Below are 15,145 nucleotides of genomic sequence, written 5' to 3'. Positions count from 1 at the left end.
GCCCTCATATCGACACAGTTAATAGGCTTTCTCACCATTTACTGACTTCTTCAGCATGATGACCACGGGAGATGCCTATGAGCTCGAGGAAGGCTGAATAATTCCTGCTGCTAACTGCTGCTGAATCGTATCTTCGACTGCTGATTGCAAATGTTATGGTAAATGATATGGCTTTTGTGCAATCGGCCGAGCTTCACCAGTTGGAATTTCGTGCTGAACCAAATCCATAGTTGGTAGAAACTGCCTCTCATCAAACAAACAAGAAAACTCCTCTAACACTGGCTGTAACATCTTTTTCTCTTCATTACATAAATGGCTTAACTTCTTTGGCAACTGATTCCGTAGCAGTGATGCTACATAAAGCACTTCTCTAACTGGAAATTTCTTTTTCTTCCATCTCTTCTCATCTGTACTTTGTTGAATCCTGGCTTCTCCTACTTCTTCCAAAATCTCTTGCCCACTAGCGACAATAGTACCTTTCAGTATTATAACTTGTGTCATGCCAAAATTAGCTATACTCACAGATATTGCAAAACCTTTCTGTTTTCTTTCTGGTTGACAAATACTTCTCTTAATATGAACTTGTTGACAATCTAACACATCATTCTGGGTGAGTGAACCCACCAGAATGTCTGTCTTTGGCTGCCTCTGATTCTTGACATCTATCCAAAGAATTGTTCAACTTCCAACTCTTTTCCTTACAGGGTCGGTGGTTCTTATTGCCCACATTCGCGGTTTTATGGGAGACTGTGAACGGCGCCCTTCACAGCTTCCTCACATCTGATGGGTTGGTGCACTACTGAAACGATGAATTACTTCACCTAACTGCACAGTTTGCGTTCGATAATTCTCTATCCCCTGATAATGGTGTAGGAAGTCATTCCCTAATATGATGTCAAAATCGCATTTCCTTAGCCTCACTACTTCCATCTCCTGACCATAACTATTCTCATCTATTTGCAGGTTCACCACACACGTACCTACAGGGCCAATTGTTTCTTCTCCAAGACCACTAACATGAATTCGGGGTGGCTGCAGCACCCTTCAGTCATTTTCACCTTCAAATAACACACTAACTTGTGCACCAGTATCAATCAGAATCTTAACTAATTTGTTCCTGAGTATGCCACTTACACTAATATGTTCCACCTCTCCGCTCCTCACCAGGTGTATTATTCTAGTTGATCTCGCGTTGCGGCGGTGACTGCGCATCTGATAAGAAAATAGCGACTTTGTTGGGCAAACATTATTGAGATGGCTTACAGTCTGGCAAATAGTGCAACAACACATTTCCGTGTGGTTAGGTCTCCCACAACGCTAACAAATTACTTCCCTTGCTAATACTGGTAATGGCTCCAGCGGACACGGTGCGGCAGCGCAGAAGCGCAATACATCTTCGCGTACTACTGCCAAATGAACAGCATCAAACAGAGAGGCGGGAGAGCCCGCTTTAACTACTCCACCGATTCGGGGGTCAATGCCGGTGAATAAATACATCAATTGAATGGGCTTCTGCTTCCGAGTGCAAAATCATATTGTCACTGGCATTTTTGCTGAGCTTGTAGGTACGACAAGATACTGCTCGTATCCGATCTGGAAAAGCTCAAACTCCTCATTAGGCTTCTGCCTAAGAGTGGATAATTGATCTTGGTAATATCTGATACCTCTGGTGTCAGAATAATGCGTAATTAATCCGCGGGCCTAAACTTCAAAATCACGTGTATCACGCAATTTGTCCACTGTCTCTATGAACATTCTTGCTTCCTCTGTCCACTTCAATCTGTCTATGTTGACTAATAGATCATCCGGCCAGGCACAAGAACGACCTGTATCACGAATATTCTGTATGAAAATAACCACAATTTCATGGGACTTTCCAGAAAAGGTGGAAATGAAAGAAGCAGCAGGAAAATTGCTTACACTTGCCATGTTAGCTGAGGTTGTGGTAGTTTATTAGTGACAAAATTAGTATTAGCTGTCACGGGTTGTACAGTTCTTATGGGTGTGGAGCTAGCCACAGGTACAGAAGTTCGCACATTGGCTTCCAGCGTCTGTTTCAAGATGCAGTTGTGCTCGATTAACTCTTGATTTTGTATGAATGATTGCTTCATTCTAGCATTGATAGCCTTCAGCAGGTCTTGTGAGGCAGTTGCCTCTCCGGGAGTATCCTGTTCCATTGCTCAAGTTCCCATCAGCATGTTTACAAAATCAGGGGGCTCTAGTGACCACAAAATGAATGTTACAAAAAAAGATGGGCCACAAAATAACCTAATCCAGCGGTGGATGGCCCGCAATGTTAAGGTTTGAAGTGACACTGTGACTTACGTTGAAGTTGAGTCGGCGCGACGTGTTGGCGGCGGCGACAGCGTGGCGAAGTGGCGGACGGCAAGATCGTCGGCATCTGTCATAGATGCAGGCTGGCTGTTACTCGACCCTCGGGTGGCGGCGGATGACAGTGGCTTGCCCAGCACTCGGCTGCATGCCCCTCATGTGGCAGTGGACAGCGCGACGATGTCCGCCTCACGTCGCTGGTTTTCTTGGACTTGAGCGGTTGCGGCACTGCAGTGCGTGCCCTGTGTGTTTCTACTAATGCAGCCGTGCCCCGTGCAGTGCAAACGTGGCATCTGGCTGGCACATTCTATACGCGTGAAATGCTCGGCGCTAAAATCGTAATGAAGTGGAAGCGTCCCACCACAGTGTACTGCTCATTGTCCATAGAAAAGTGCTAATGATGTTACGACATGGGGCTAATGCCGAGATACCCTCGCCGGAAGAATTTAAATTAGCAACAAAGTTGTTGTGGAAACGAATCCCGATTCTGACACCAGTTTGTGCAGGAACAGCTCTATTAGGAGCAGCTAAGGCGGTGGGCGAATGCATTGAAAGAAATTGTTCTGATACCTTTTCTTGAAATGAGGCCATTTATTGGCAGAAAAACCAACAGATACGAATTTAAATAGGCAACACGAGTCACGCCTGGTGAGGCGAGGGTGAGCCAAGATGTAGTGATGGGCGAAACATAGTTCGTAGAAAACTTAGGCGAAGTTAAAGAAAAGTGGTGGCTGCCATTCGGACAAGTCTGAATGGTAAGGCAGCTACAGAAACAAAGTCCTCAGCGCCGTAGCACCCGGAACATCATTTTGACGTTCACAGCCCCAGGGCGCACGGCAGAGAGAGTGTTTTCGGCCGACAGGCGGCAGGGTATCTCCAGCACGGCCACCCGATTTCCTCTGCCCCGAGTGGCCAGGAACCAAGAAAATCGTGGGGGCAGCATGGAAAGTTCCGAAGTGTGGCTCGGTGAGCTTCGCTTAAGCGACATTACCTCGTCAGCACACGAAATCACACACCTCGCTCCTGACTTGCTGCTGCCAGACCGTGGGACGAGAAAATTACAGGCAGCTGAAGCTACCGGCTAATGCTTGACCGTAACAAGAGAATGAAATAAACCTTTTGAAATAAAATAAAGATAGAATCCCCTACTATCTGGCTCTACCTTACAGTTGCACTCACCACAGTATTAATAATAATAATTTATACATATATGTAAGTGTTATGTGATTGTTTCTCCCATTTAGTTCTCCAATTTAGTGAAATGAAAATGACCTCTTCTCTCTGCTGTTTTGCTTTATAGTTGTAAAAATTGTAAAGTAATTGCATGTTTAAACTTTCTCAATAAATTTGGCTTTGTTTCAGAGTTATGGTGAAAACCATGTAGTAACTGGTGCTATGTTTAACCTGAATGAAACATATGGTAGTGTGTTGCCTGTGGAATGGATTACTGATTTTGTAAGTATTATGTCATGTGGATACTCATCATAGTAGCTGTATTTTAGGTATCATCTGCTGTCTTCTCTTTCATAACTGTGTTTAAAGTAACTGCCAAACTCTGCAAGCAGCATGTACTTTCATCTCCATGAAAATGTCTATTCAAAGATTTTTCCTTCAGTCTCTTTCAGTCGATAATAAAAAGTGAGTACTTCTCTCAGGAAGAATTGATGTAGTGATATGATATAACCTACAAGGTAAGGTCATGTCCAGGAAAACTTGTTTTATATCCAAAATGAGGATTGTCAGAGCTACACAGTGTGCAGTCTCCAGATACTCATGCAAGTCTTTATTTCAGGAACTCTTATACCTTTCCATTATCATCCTTTTCTGTAAATCAAATTGTTTGTTATTTATTCCTCTCATAATGAACAGCTGCTAATCATTTGGTTAGAGTACATGAGGTGTGTCAAAAAATGGGTAATACAACTTCACTGATAGAAAACTACAATTAATCAGAAATAATAATATTTCAGCTCTGCTGTATATTGCTTGAACTTCCACAGAAAACTAAATTAAACCCTTCAAATGTTTGCACTGCGATTGGAAATCTATGTACAAAAACCAGGATACCAGTCTCTCAAACTTTCATTCTTGTGTTCAAGAGTTTTCTTAACATGAAAGGTAGCCCTACGTAGTCTAGACATACGCGCAGAGCAGGAAACCAGACAGTATTGTCCAGGTAGTTCAGGAATACTTACTGTTTGCTTGCTTGTTGTGCCTGCAGACTGTAACCAGTCACGCCATCTCAGCATAGAGCATACCTCTTTCCTGGTTTTGGATTTTTTCCTTCTTTGCTTGCTGACAGTGATGGTCAGAATAGCTAGTGCCGAAAGCTGTGTGTGTTGCTGGTGTTTTTTTGTCTCATGTTTCATATCCACATTGTCACCGAGGTCTTGGAAAGACTGCCTCCTGTTTGCCAACAGCCATTCCTGCATTGGCAGTCTCTCCATGTGTACCCTAGAAATTAATAAGTTTCTACATGGAAAATTCAAGTGGAATTATCAGCTAATTTACTGAGTGCCCACCCTCCCATTTATCCTTGAAACAGTTGCTCTGAATTAGGATCTGTACAGCCACATAATTTACTTACTAGGTACTTGTGTTCAACATGTTTATTTCTACATAAATTTTTATCTAGATTCAATCACAGGACTTTAATAGAATCAGTTCCTCCAGACCTTAATTTTGTAATTTATTTTAGTTTCCTCGGAGTTTGACTCTTTTGTTCTGAACTGTATCAAACAGTTTTGGAATATTCAGGATTAACCCATTGAGATGAAACCATGTTTTAATGTGATTTATTGCATTAATTATGCAGTCAGGGATGTTTTCTGGCTCATTGTCTTCAATTACTACAGATGTATTGCATCCAAATAAAAATGATGGGCCATTTATACTGATAGCTAAATCATTAATGTAGAACATAAACAAAATAGGTCTCGAGATAGTGCCTAGATGGACACCTTGTATTACTGTTTCCCATTTGAAAGAATAATTTGTTGCATTTGAAGAGACAGTCACTCATTGTTTTCTGTGGCATAGATATGAAGTAGGCCATTATAGAACACTACCCCTGATTCCATACCTGTCAGATTTATATATAAACATTCTGTGATTTACATAGTCAGAGGCTTTTGTGAGATCTTTTGTGAGATCACAGAAGCTTCATGCAAATTATTGTTATTGTGTAATGATGTGTTAATCTTGTTAACAAACCTGTTAATCGCTTCTGTACTGCTATTGCCACACTGGAATCCACAGAGGTTATTCAGAATAATCTAAAATTTTTTAATATTTCTTTCTCAAAATCATTTGACTTTGCCAGTAAAAGAGAAATGGGACAATAATTTCCCATATTATGCTTTGATCATTTCTGGACCAGCAATTCTACTTCTGCATACTGTGCTATCCCTGGTAAACATTCATGTTCAACAGATTGTTTAATTGTTGTAGGTGCTGAGTATCTTATTATTGTTTAATTGTTGTAGATGTTGAGTATCCTGTTACTTTACACGCACATTTAACAGTGTTTAAAGGTATTTCATTTCAACCTATAGAATTTTTGTTTTTTGATGATAGTATAATATTTTCCATGTCTATTTCTTAAACTATTTCAAATTTTGCAAGGTATTCTGGCTTTATCAAAAATCAAGGGGCATATTTTGTTGACATAATCTGCAACATTGACACCTGATTTCACTGTGTTAATGAAGCATTCTGAAATTTAAGCTGGATTTACAGTAATCTCATCATCCAGCTTCATTTTACAAATTTCATGGCTAGATACATGAACACCTAATTAAGATTTTACACCAAAACAACTGCCTTAAAATTAATCTATTATTTGTTTTAGTGCCTTGACAACTTCCTTAAGCACAACTTTGTATTGTGTACCATATTCAACAAAATCAACTTTTTTATTATACCTTAGTTCATGATGCAGCTGTCTGTTCTTAGCACTAGACTTATATATTTAGTTGTTTATTTTAACTTTCTTGTCACTTTATTGAAACTAGTTTTAGGTAGAATTATTTCATTAAAAATGCTTACAGAATTGCTTAAGAATGCTTTAAGATTTGCAATGCTTGAATTATTTTGGCCAAGTTGCCATTCTATCTCCTTCAGTTCATCAGAAAATAAAATAATTTTTCTTGCTTTAAATTCTTTTCATGTACACTTTTTTACCTGGGACTTGGTTAATTGCTTTGGTTAGTTCAATGAGTTATGTTGAATGACCAGAAAATCCTAAATCTAAAGGATGTTTACATTTGTGTAATTGGTAAAGGTATTATCAATACATGTAGCTGAATGAGCATTTTCACTGGCAGTTTCAAACAAATTTAATCTGAAACCATATTTCTACATTAAGTCAATGAATTTTGATGTCACACAGTTTCCACTTAACACATTGATGTTGAAATCAGCAGTTACAATTCGTTTTCTATGATGGTGCTCTAGCAAACACTGAAATGTACATACGAAATGCTAATTTATCATTTTTTCTGGATTATATATATCAAAATTATAATGAGATTTAGGCCCCTTAACTTGACACAGCAAGCCTACAAAATATACTCTCCTTTTAAACAGTTAACTCACTTCTAAGATAGTAATCTAATTAAGAATGTATATGTCTAAAAACAAAGATGATGTGACTTACCAAACAAAAGCACTGGCAGGTTGATACAGACACAAACAAACACAAACACACACACAAAATTCAAGCTTTCGCAACCAACGGTTGCTTCATCAGGAAAGAGGGAAGGAGAGGGAAAGACGAAAGGATGTGGGTTTTAAGGGAGAGGGTAAGGAGTCATTCCAGTCCCATCTCTGGAGTTCGGATAGGTTGGTGTTGGTGGGAAGTATCCAGATAACCCGGACGGTGTAACACTGTGCCAAGATGTGCTGGCTGTGCACCAAGGCATGTTTAGCCACAGGGTGATCCTCATTACCAACAAACACTGTCTGCCTGTGTCCATTCATGGGAATGGACAGTTTGTTGCTGGTCATTCCCACATAGAATGCATCACAGTGTAGGCAGGTCAGTTGGTAAATCACGTGGGTGCTTTCACACGTGGCTCTGCCTTTGATCGTGTACACCTTCCGGGTTACAGGACTGGAATAGATGGTGGTGGGAGGGTGCACGGGACAGGTTTTACACCGGGGGCAGTTAGAAGGGTAGGAGCCAGAGGGTAGGGAAGGTGGTTTGGGGATTTCATAGGGATGACTAAGAGGTTACGAAGGTTAGGTGGATGGTAGAAAGACACTCTTGGTGGAGTGGGGAGGATTTCATGAAGGATGAATCTCATTTCAGGGCAGGATTTGAGGAAGTCGTATCCCTGCTGGAGAGCCACATTCAGAGTCTGATCCAGTCCCGGAAAGTATCCAGTCACAAGTGGGGCACTTTTGTGGTTCTTCTGTGGGAGGTTCTGGGTTTGAGGAGATGAGGAAGTGGCTCTGGTTATTTGCTTCTCTACCAGGTCGGGAGGGTAGTTGCGGGATGCGAAAGCTGTTTTCAGATTGTTGGTGTAATGGTTCAGGGATTCCGGACTGGAGCAGACTCATTTGCCACGAAGACCTAGGCTGTAGGGAAGGGACCGTTTGATGTGGAATGGGTGGCAGCTTTCATAATGGAGGTACTGTTGCTTGTTGGTGGGTTTGATGTGGACGGACGTGTGAAGCTGGCCATTGGACAGATGGAGGTCAACGTCAAGGAAAGTGACATGGGATTTGGAGTAGAACCAGGTGAATCTGATGGAACCAAAGGAGTTGAGGTTGGAGAGGAAATTCTGGAGTTCTTCTTCACTGTGAGTCCAGATCATGAAGATGTCATCAATAAATCTGTACCGAACTTTGGGTTGGCAGGCCTGGGTAACCAAGAAGGCTTCCTCTAAGCAACCCATGAATAGGTTGGTGTACGAGGGAGCCATCCTGGTACCCATGGCTGTTCCCTTTAATTGTTGGTATGTCTGACCTTCAAAAGTGAAGAAGTTGTGGGTCAGGATGAAGCTTGCTAAGGTAATGCTGAAGCCCAGGCTATCCGTGATCTGAAGGCTGACTGATCCATCGTTATTCTTCTGGCATACAAGGGTTCCACAACCGTGGTACTTGATCGTCGGGAGTATGTGGCTGAGGGACTGCGTCAGCTTTCAGACAACACCACATACAAAGTTTGCCAAGGTAATCCCATTCCTGATGTCCAGGCGGAGCTTCAAGGTATCCTCAGAACCTTAGGCCCCCTACAAAACCTTTCACCTGACTCCATCAACCGCCTGACCCCACCGACACCCCGCACCCCTACCTTCTACCTTCTTCCTAAAATTCACAAACCCAATTATCCCGGCCGCCCCATTGTAGCTGGTTACCAAGCCCCCACAGAACATATCTCTGCCTACGTAGCTCAACACCTTCAACCCATTACATGCAGTCTCCCATCCTTCATCAACGACACCAACCACTTTCTCGAACACCTGGAATCCTTACCCAGTCTGTTACCCCCAGGAACCATCCTCATAACCATTGATGCCACTTCCTTATACACAAATATTCCGCACGTCCAGGGCCTCGCTGTGATGGAGCACTTCCTTTCACGCCGATCACCTGCCACCCTACCTAAAAATTCTTTCCTCATTACCTTAGCCAGCTTCATCCTGACCCACAACTTCTTCACTTTTGAAGGCGAGACATACCAACAATTAAAGGGAACAGCCATGGGTACCAAAATGGCTCCCTCGTACGCCAACCTATTCATAGGTCGCTTAGAGGAAGCCTTCGTGGTTACCCAGGCCTGCCAACCCAAAGTTTGGTACAGATTTATTGATGACATCTTCATGATCTGGACTCACAGTGAAGAAGAACTCCAGAATTTCCTCTCCAACCTCAACTCCTTTGGTTCCATCAGATTCACCTGGTCCTACTCCAAATCCCATGCCACTTTCCTTGACGTTGACCTCCATCTGTCCAATGGCCAGCTTCACATGTCCGTCCACATCAAACCCACCAACAAGCAACAGTACCTCCATTATGACAGCTGCCACCCATTCCACATCAAACAGTCCCTTCCCTACAGCCTAGGTCTTCATGGCAAATGAATCTGCTCCAGTCCGGAATACCTGAACCATTACACCAACAATCTGAAAACAGCTTTTGCATCCCGCAAATACCCTCCCGACTTGGTAGAGAAGCAAATAACCAGAGCCACTTCCTCATCCCCTCAAACCCAGAACCTCCCACAGAAAAACCACAAAAGTGCCCCACTTGTGACAGGATACTTTCCGGGACTGGATCAGACTCTGAATGTGGCTCTCCAGCAGGGATACGACTTCCTCAAATCCTGCCCTGAAATGAGATCCATCCTTCATGAAATCCTCCCCACTCCACCAAGAGTGTCTTTCTGCCATCCACCTAACCTTCGTAACCTCTTAGTTCATCCCTATGAAATCCCCAAACCACCTTCCCTACCCTCTGGCTCCTACCCTTGTAACCGCCCCCGGTGTAAAACCTGTCCCATGCACCCTCCCACCACCACCTACGCCAGTCCTGTAACCCGGAAAGTGTACACGATTGAAGGCAGAGCCACGTGTGAAAGCACCCACGTGATTTACCAACTGACCTGCCTACACTGTGAAGCTCTCTGTGTTGGAATGACCAGCAACAAACTGTCCATTCACATGAATGGACACAGGCAGACAGTGTTTGTTGGTAATGAGGATCACCCTGTGGCTAAACATGCCTTGGTGCACGGCCAGCACATCATGGCACAGTGTTACACCGTCTGGGTCATCTGGATACTTCCCACTAACACCAACCTGTCAGAACTCTGGAGGTGGGAACTTGCTCTTCAGTATATCCTCTCTTCTTGTTATCCGCCAGTCCTCAACCTCTGCTAATTTCAAGTTGCCGCCGCTCATACCTCACCTGTCTTTCAACAACATCTTTGCCTCTGTACTTCTGCCTCGACCTACATCTCTGCCGAAACTCTTTGCCTTTACAAATGTCTGCTTGTGTCTGTATATGTGTGGATGGATATGTGTGTGTGTGCGAGTGTATACCTGTCCTTTTCTCCCCCTAAGGTAACTCTTTCCGCTCCCAGGACTGGAATAACTCCTTACCCTCTCCCTTAAAACCCACATCCTTTTGTCTTTCCCTCTCCTTCCCTCTTTCCTGAGGAAGCAACCGTTGGTTGTGAAAGCTTGAATTTTGTGTGTATGTTTGTGTTTGTTTGTGTGTGTATCGACCTGCCAGCGCTTTCGTTTGGTAAGTCACAACATCTTTGTTTTTAGATATATTTTTCCCACGTGGAATGTTTCCCTCTATTATATCCATAAGAATGTATATGTTCACTTCAACCCCTCCTTGTGACTGTTTTCTTCCTGGAAAAGATGGTAGCTGTTGGGAAGGTTTCAATTTTATTTCATATTTTTGTGTGAAGTAATTTATTTAAATAAACACTGGCTTAGTGAAGCCAAATTTTCAAACTCAAACAGATAAATTTCCAGTTCATGTATTTTAGCGATTTGGAGCATTTAAACAATTTTATTATTTATTTATTAAACACATTGTGTACAAGGCATTGCTTAGTTAATTCAAGTTATCGTTTGCATAGTGAGGTAGTGACTAACTTCTTTCTTCACACTCATGATGTGATATGTATTGCAAGATCCTCGACATATGGTGCACTGGCAACTGTCAGTGGATCTCTGATATCCCTTGATTGAGCATATTTGGGCATATATGAGCTGCCACCATCACGTAAAGGTGGCAGAGATGGGAATTGGGTTTTTTCCGTCCTCTGTTCATCACTGCTGGGGTGTTGAGGAGTCTGTAATCTATGTCTGTTGCTTTTTGTCTCATGTCTTGAGGAGTCTTGTGCTTTGTGGGGTTGTGGGGCTGGCATCAGATCTTCAATGACAAACGATATGTGTGCCAAGATGTAAGTTATTCTGTTTTGAGTGTATTTTGAGATGCATAGCATTCTTTTCACATATTCTGCCTTGACTCTGTCTAGTTGTTTTACTTGTTTGAGATTTGAATATGTGAGGTGTCTCCATATAAGTTGTATGCTGTATGATACAATTAGTGCAACCTTTATGTTGAATAGCCTCAGGACTCTTCTTACAGATAATAGATTGAGTATCTTTTTCTCTCCTTCTCCTTCACCGACTTGGAGAGCCTCTTCAACAGTGTTGCCACATGATGCCCTTGCCCGGCTGACCTCCATGTCACCGGTGCATACCACGAATCGTTTTTCTCCCCTGGGCTGTGCAGGCTGACAGAAGAATGATGATGCTTCTCCAGATCTCATGGAGTATGATCCTCCTGCCTCTGTGTCCTGTAGCAGCGAGTCTTCTAAGGCTGCTACTCAGCAACTTCTGAGGTAACAGTCCTTCCTGTTTTTCCTCATCATGACTCTCCTCCAATGGAACGTTCACAGTCACCGATCCATCGAAGAGGATTTACAGCTGCTCTTAGAATTGCAGTGTCCACTTGTTCTCTGCTTTCAGGAAATAAAATTGCATCCTCACGACTGCTTTGAGCTCTTGCATGTCTTCCTGGTCCATTTTGACATTCCTCCATCTCGTGGAGGAGTCATGCTGCACATGCGGGATGATTTTCATAGTCAACCCGTGTCCCTGACTGCCTGCCTTCAAGCTTTTGCAGTTCACCTTTTCCTTCCTCACTTGACCTTTTCCCTTTGTGCTGTTTACATCCCTTCATCATTCAGTGTCACCAGAGAAGAGCACCAACTTCTTGGGCGGCTAACTACCCCTCTGTGCTGCTTGATGACTTTAATTCATAACATCCCCTTGGGGGTTCTTCCAGAACCTGTCTGAGAGCTGTGCTCCTGGCAGACCTTCTCAATCAACTTAACCTCTTCTGCCTTAACACTGGAGCACCCACGTTCCTTTCAAACTCCACACACACCAATTCCCATTTAGGCCTATCCTTTTGCACTGCCCAACTTGCCCATCATCTCTAGTGGTCCATTCTTTTTGACACATATTGAAGCGACCATTTCACGTGTGCTGTCCGTTTGCTGACACCTACCCCACCTACGTGCACAGCCAAGTGGCAGCTTACTAAGGCTGCTTGGAGGCTTTACTGCTACTGGTGACCTTCGATGAATGCCATTTCCCCAGTTGTGATGGTGAGGTAGGATACCTTGCAAACGTTATCCCTACCACTGCAGAATGCTCCATTCCGTGCACTTCATCTTTACCACAACAAGTCCTGGTCCCTTGGTGAAATGAGGCCTGCCGCAATGCAATTCGTGTTTGTAGTCTGCTATCTGCGTTTTTAATCGTCACCCTACGGTGGTAAACTGCACTCATTATAAACAGTTGTGTGCACAGTGTCGGTGTGCTCTTCAGGATAGCAAAAAAGCTAGCTGGGTTTCATTCACTAGTTCTTTTAACAGTTCCACTCCCTCTTCCATCGCGTGGCCAACTTCCGACAGCGCCTGAGAGTAGCAGACGATGCCATCATGAACCCTGTTGCTATCCCCAACACCTTGGGCCACTATCTTGCAGAGATTTCGAGCTTCTCCCACTATCACCCTGCCTTCCTTCATCGGAAATGAGAACGTTCAGCGATACCCTTCTCTTCTCAGAATCGTGAGTGCTACAGTGCCTCCTTTACCATAAGGGAGCTAGATCATGCTCTCACTTCATCCCAGTCTTCCACCCCGTGACCAGACAATGTTCACATTCAGATGTTGCAGCACCTTGTCCTTGCAGGCAAGCATTTTCCTCTTCATACATATAATTGCATCTGGGCAGAGGGCAGGTTTCCTAGATGCTGTCGTGAAGCCACTGTCATACCCATACATAAGCCTAGTAAGGACAAACACCTTCGTTCCAGCTACCGCACTTTCCACTACCGACCTTATTATTAATTGCTACTCTACACGAATTAGTATGTCATATTAATTAATAACACCAATTTCATTATGAAACATGATGACAAATGTTTAGTAAATGTTTTGAATGCCATTTTTCTATTACTCAGTATTTTGGTACACATTGCATTGTATAACAACAGCCTTAATTTGATTTTGTGTTACAGCTACAGACATGTACCACATTCATGAATCCATGTTACTTCTGCTGACATTTACACCACAGCAGCAGGTTCTGAATTTTGATGTTAGTTCCTAGAAGCGTATTATTATAAAATATTATAAATTGTAAATTATTATATTATTATTAATACGGCTGAAGAGTGCAGGTGAAACGAACATTTGAATTGGACCTTATGCAGCCCTCAGGCCACAGTTTGACAACCACTGCTGTAGACCAATTGAGCAGGTGACCACTGGAAAGCCTCCTTTACAGCTGTTCCAGCCATACAAGCTGCAAAGTGCCAATCCATGGTGATGAGTAGCACATCAGTGCTCCCTTTAGTTTGTAGTTTAGTCTCTCCATGATCGCGTTACTGGTGGGTTGTTAACTGGTGGTGTGAATGTGTTTGCAGCCGCATTGTTGAAGGATGTTGTGAAATAGCTGCAACTCAAACTGATGTCCATAATGAGTGGTAATGGTCTGAGAGACCTCGAAAACTGTATGAGTAACAGAGCCTTTGTCACTGTCTCTGTGGAGATGTCTGGTATGGGAATAGCTTTGAGGCCACCTCGTGAAGTGATAAACTGCTATAAGTAAAAAGCGATGGTCATCTGAATAGGGTAATGGCCCAAGAGTGTCAACATGTTTGTGCGAAAATCTCTGAGTATTGGGAACTGAGCCTTTGGTGGGAAGTCACGACAGCTGAAATTCCAGGCAGGAGTGTGCCCGCACTCTAGAGCCCTTCTGTATTCCTGGCCACACCACCTTGCTTGCTACTAATTTAGCAGTATCACATCTCCCTTCTCATCTTCATCTATGTCCTCTTCCATTTCCCTAATACTGCCCTCAAGTACATCTCCCTTGTATTGACCCTCTATATACTCCTTCCACCTTTCTGCTTTCTCTTCTTTGCTTGAACTGGTTTTTGATCTGATCTCTTGATATTCATACAGGTGGTTTTCTTTTCTCCAAAGGTCTCTCTGACTTTCCTTTTGGGCAGCATCTGTCTTTTCCCTGGTGATATAGGCTTCTACATCCTTACATTTGTCCTCTAGCCATTCCTGCTTAGCCATTTTGCACTTCCTGTTGATCTCATTTTTCAGACGTTTGATTCCCTTTCACCTGCTTAATTTTTTGTATCTTCTCTTTTCATTGATTAAATTCAGTATCTCTTGTGTTACCCAAAGATTTCGACTATCCCTTATCTTTTTACCTACTTCAGCCTCTGCTGCCATCACTATTTCATCTTCCAGAGCTACCCATTCTTCTTCAACTGTATTCCTTTCCCCTGTTCTTGTCAATCATTCACTACTGCTTCCTCTGAGACACTCTTCAACCTCTAGTCCTTTCAGTTTATCCAGGTCCATATCCTTAAATTCCTGCCTTTTTGAAGTTTCATTAGTTTTAATCTGCAGTTCATAACCAATAAATTGTGGTCAGAGACCACATCTGCTTACCATTATATAATAAATCTGAAATCTTCTGTTGTCTCCAGGTTTCATCCATGTATATAACCTTCTTTCATGATTGTTAAACCAAGTATTGGCTATGATTAAATTAAGCTCTCTGCAAAATTCTACAAGGTGGCTTCCTCTTTCATTCCGTTCCCTCTGACCATATTCATCTACTACTTTTCCTACTGTCGAATTCCAGTTACCCGTGACTATTAAATTTTCATCTCCCTTGACTATCTGAATTATTTCTTTTATCTCATCATACATTTCCTCAATCTCCTCCACATCTAAGGAGCTAGTTGG

At 42.8% G+C, this 15,145-nt stretch overlaps 1 protein-coding gene across 1 annotated transcript in view; it reads left to right on the top strand.

Moving 5' to 3' along the window:
- Positions 1-15,145, top strand: part of LOC126455728 (phospholipid-transporting ATPase ABCA3) — a 526,358-nt gene that overhangs the window by 263,274 nt on the left and 247,939 nt on the right. The window contains exon 14 of the mRNA XM_050091496.1: positions 3,694-3,786. Within this exon, the coding sequence (XP_049947453.1) occupies positions 3,694-3,786 (93 nt within the window). The remainder of the gene's footprint in view (positions 1-3,693; positions 3,787-15,145) is intronic.

Source organism: Schistocerca serialis, chromosome 2 (assembly GCF_023864345.2).
Source record: "Schistocerca serialis cubense isolate TAMUIC-IGC-003099 chromosome 2, iqSchSeri2.2, whole genome shotgun sequence".
Taxonomy (NCBI): Eukaryota; Metazoa; Arthropoda; class Insecta; order Orthoptera; family Acrididae; genus Schistocerca; species Schistocerca serialis.
Note: the sequence above shows the minus strand (reverse complement) of the source record. Positions and strands in the feature narration are given on the sequence as shown.